This window comes from Sinocyclocheilus grahami, unplaced genomic scaffold (assembly GCF_001515645.1).
Source record: "Sinocyclocheilus grahami isolate Dianchi unplaced genomic scaffold, SAMN03320097.WGS_v1.1 scaffold1487.1, whole genome shotgun sequence".
Taxonomy (NCBI): Eukaryota; Metazoa; Chordata; class Actinopteri; order Cypriniformes; family Cyprinidae; genus Sinocyclocheilus; species Sinocyclocheilus grahami.
In genome coordinates, this window is record NW_015506666.1 from 1 (window position 1) to 1,225 (window position 1,225).

General features: G+C 37.2%; 1 protein-coding gene across 1 annotated transcript; it reads right to left on the reverse strand.

Annotated features, from left to right (window-relative positions):
- Positions 1 to 546: 546 nt before the first annotated feature.
- On the reverse strand, positions 547 to 1,219 carry LOC107570644 (EF-hand and coiled-coil domain-containing protein 1-like; the record flags this gene model as incomplete). Its single annotated transcript, XM_016256895.1, has 2 exons — positions 1,206 to 1,219; positions 547 to 1,104 (listed from the first exon to the last, which is right to left on the reverse strand). A coding segment is annotated over exon 2 (556 nt), but the record flags the coding sequence as incomplete, so codon positions are not given.
- Positions 1,220 to 1,225: the final 6 nt, after the last annotated feature.

A 1,225-nucleotide genomic window follows, 5' to 3' on the forward strand; every position in this document is an offset into this window, starting at 1 on the left:
AAATGTTAAATATAATAATATATACTAATTCTTAGTATAAATTCGTTTTCAAACTACTTGTTTTTAAAACATTTTACGATTTAATTTTGATTGCATGCTTTTAATTATGAATATTTTTATTTTACTATTATTCTTTAATGTTAACTTACTACTTTTTTATAATTTTTTTGAATCATTTTAAAACACGTCTTTTGATTTTAAATTAATTGATTTTGAATGATTTCAATTATTTATTAATAAGTTATTTTAAATGTTTATTATAATTGTGTAAATATAAATGAATAAATAAACGTTAAATATAATAATATATACTAATTCTTAGCATAAATTCATTTTCTAACTACATCTTTTTAAAACATTTTAAGATTGAATTTTGTATGAAATATGATCAGTAAATAAATCAGTGAAGTTTATTTGGATTAAAAAAAATTAAATAAATCTTCATTATTAATCATTAAAGGCTAAAAATTTCCTCTAAGTCTTGAGTTTTTGGATTGAAAGGTACAGCTAAAAATGACAGCTCAGGTGTGTGTATGAAGCTCCAACCTGCGTTTCTCTTGGCTTCCACAGCAGAGCTCTGCAAATGATCCGGATACTGAGATGGTCCTGATCTTCTCACTGCCCTCTTCCGGTTCTGGTGGTCGGCAGACAGATCAAAACTGACGCACTTTCTCCTCCGGACGCGGGGACGCCGGAGTCTGATCTCGCGCTCGATGTGCTCGGTCTCCTCACTGACCGGAAGTCGAACTCCCTTCTGCCCTTCCTGCGCCTTTAGAGAGAAAGAGCCACATAGTCGTGCGTGGAATTCTCTAAAGTTAAGCACGTGAGGAAGTCCATCGCAAATGTCCCGGTGCTCTGAGGTGCCGTTCTCAGTCTCCGCGCTCGCGGGGAATCCCAAAACCAAACACAGACTCCTAAAGTCCTCATCCGAAACGAGGTCATCGCCGTTGTAAAAGGCGAGGTGATGAAACACCTCCTGGAGGTACTGGTCCACACCGGTGGCCAAAACCACGATCTGGTTTTCCACGCAGGGATCTGATTCTGGGCTGAAGTGGTGCGCGAGCGCGCTTTTGAGCCACTCGCTTTTCCGCGAAACCTGCATGACTGACATCCACAAAACACTACATGTCTTTGTACATTTCTTTCTTAAAACAACTTACATCATTGAGCAATTGCAACATGTGCTCTAAATGACTGAAACTTACCCGATAGGAGTATAAAAGGT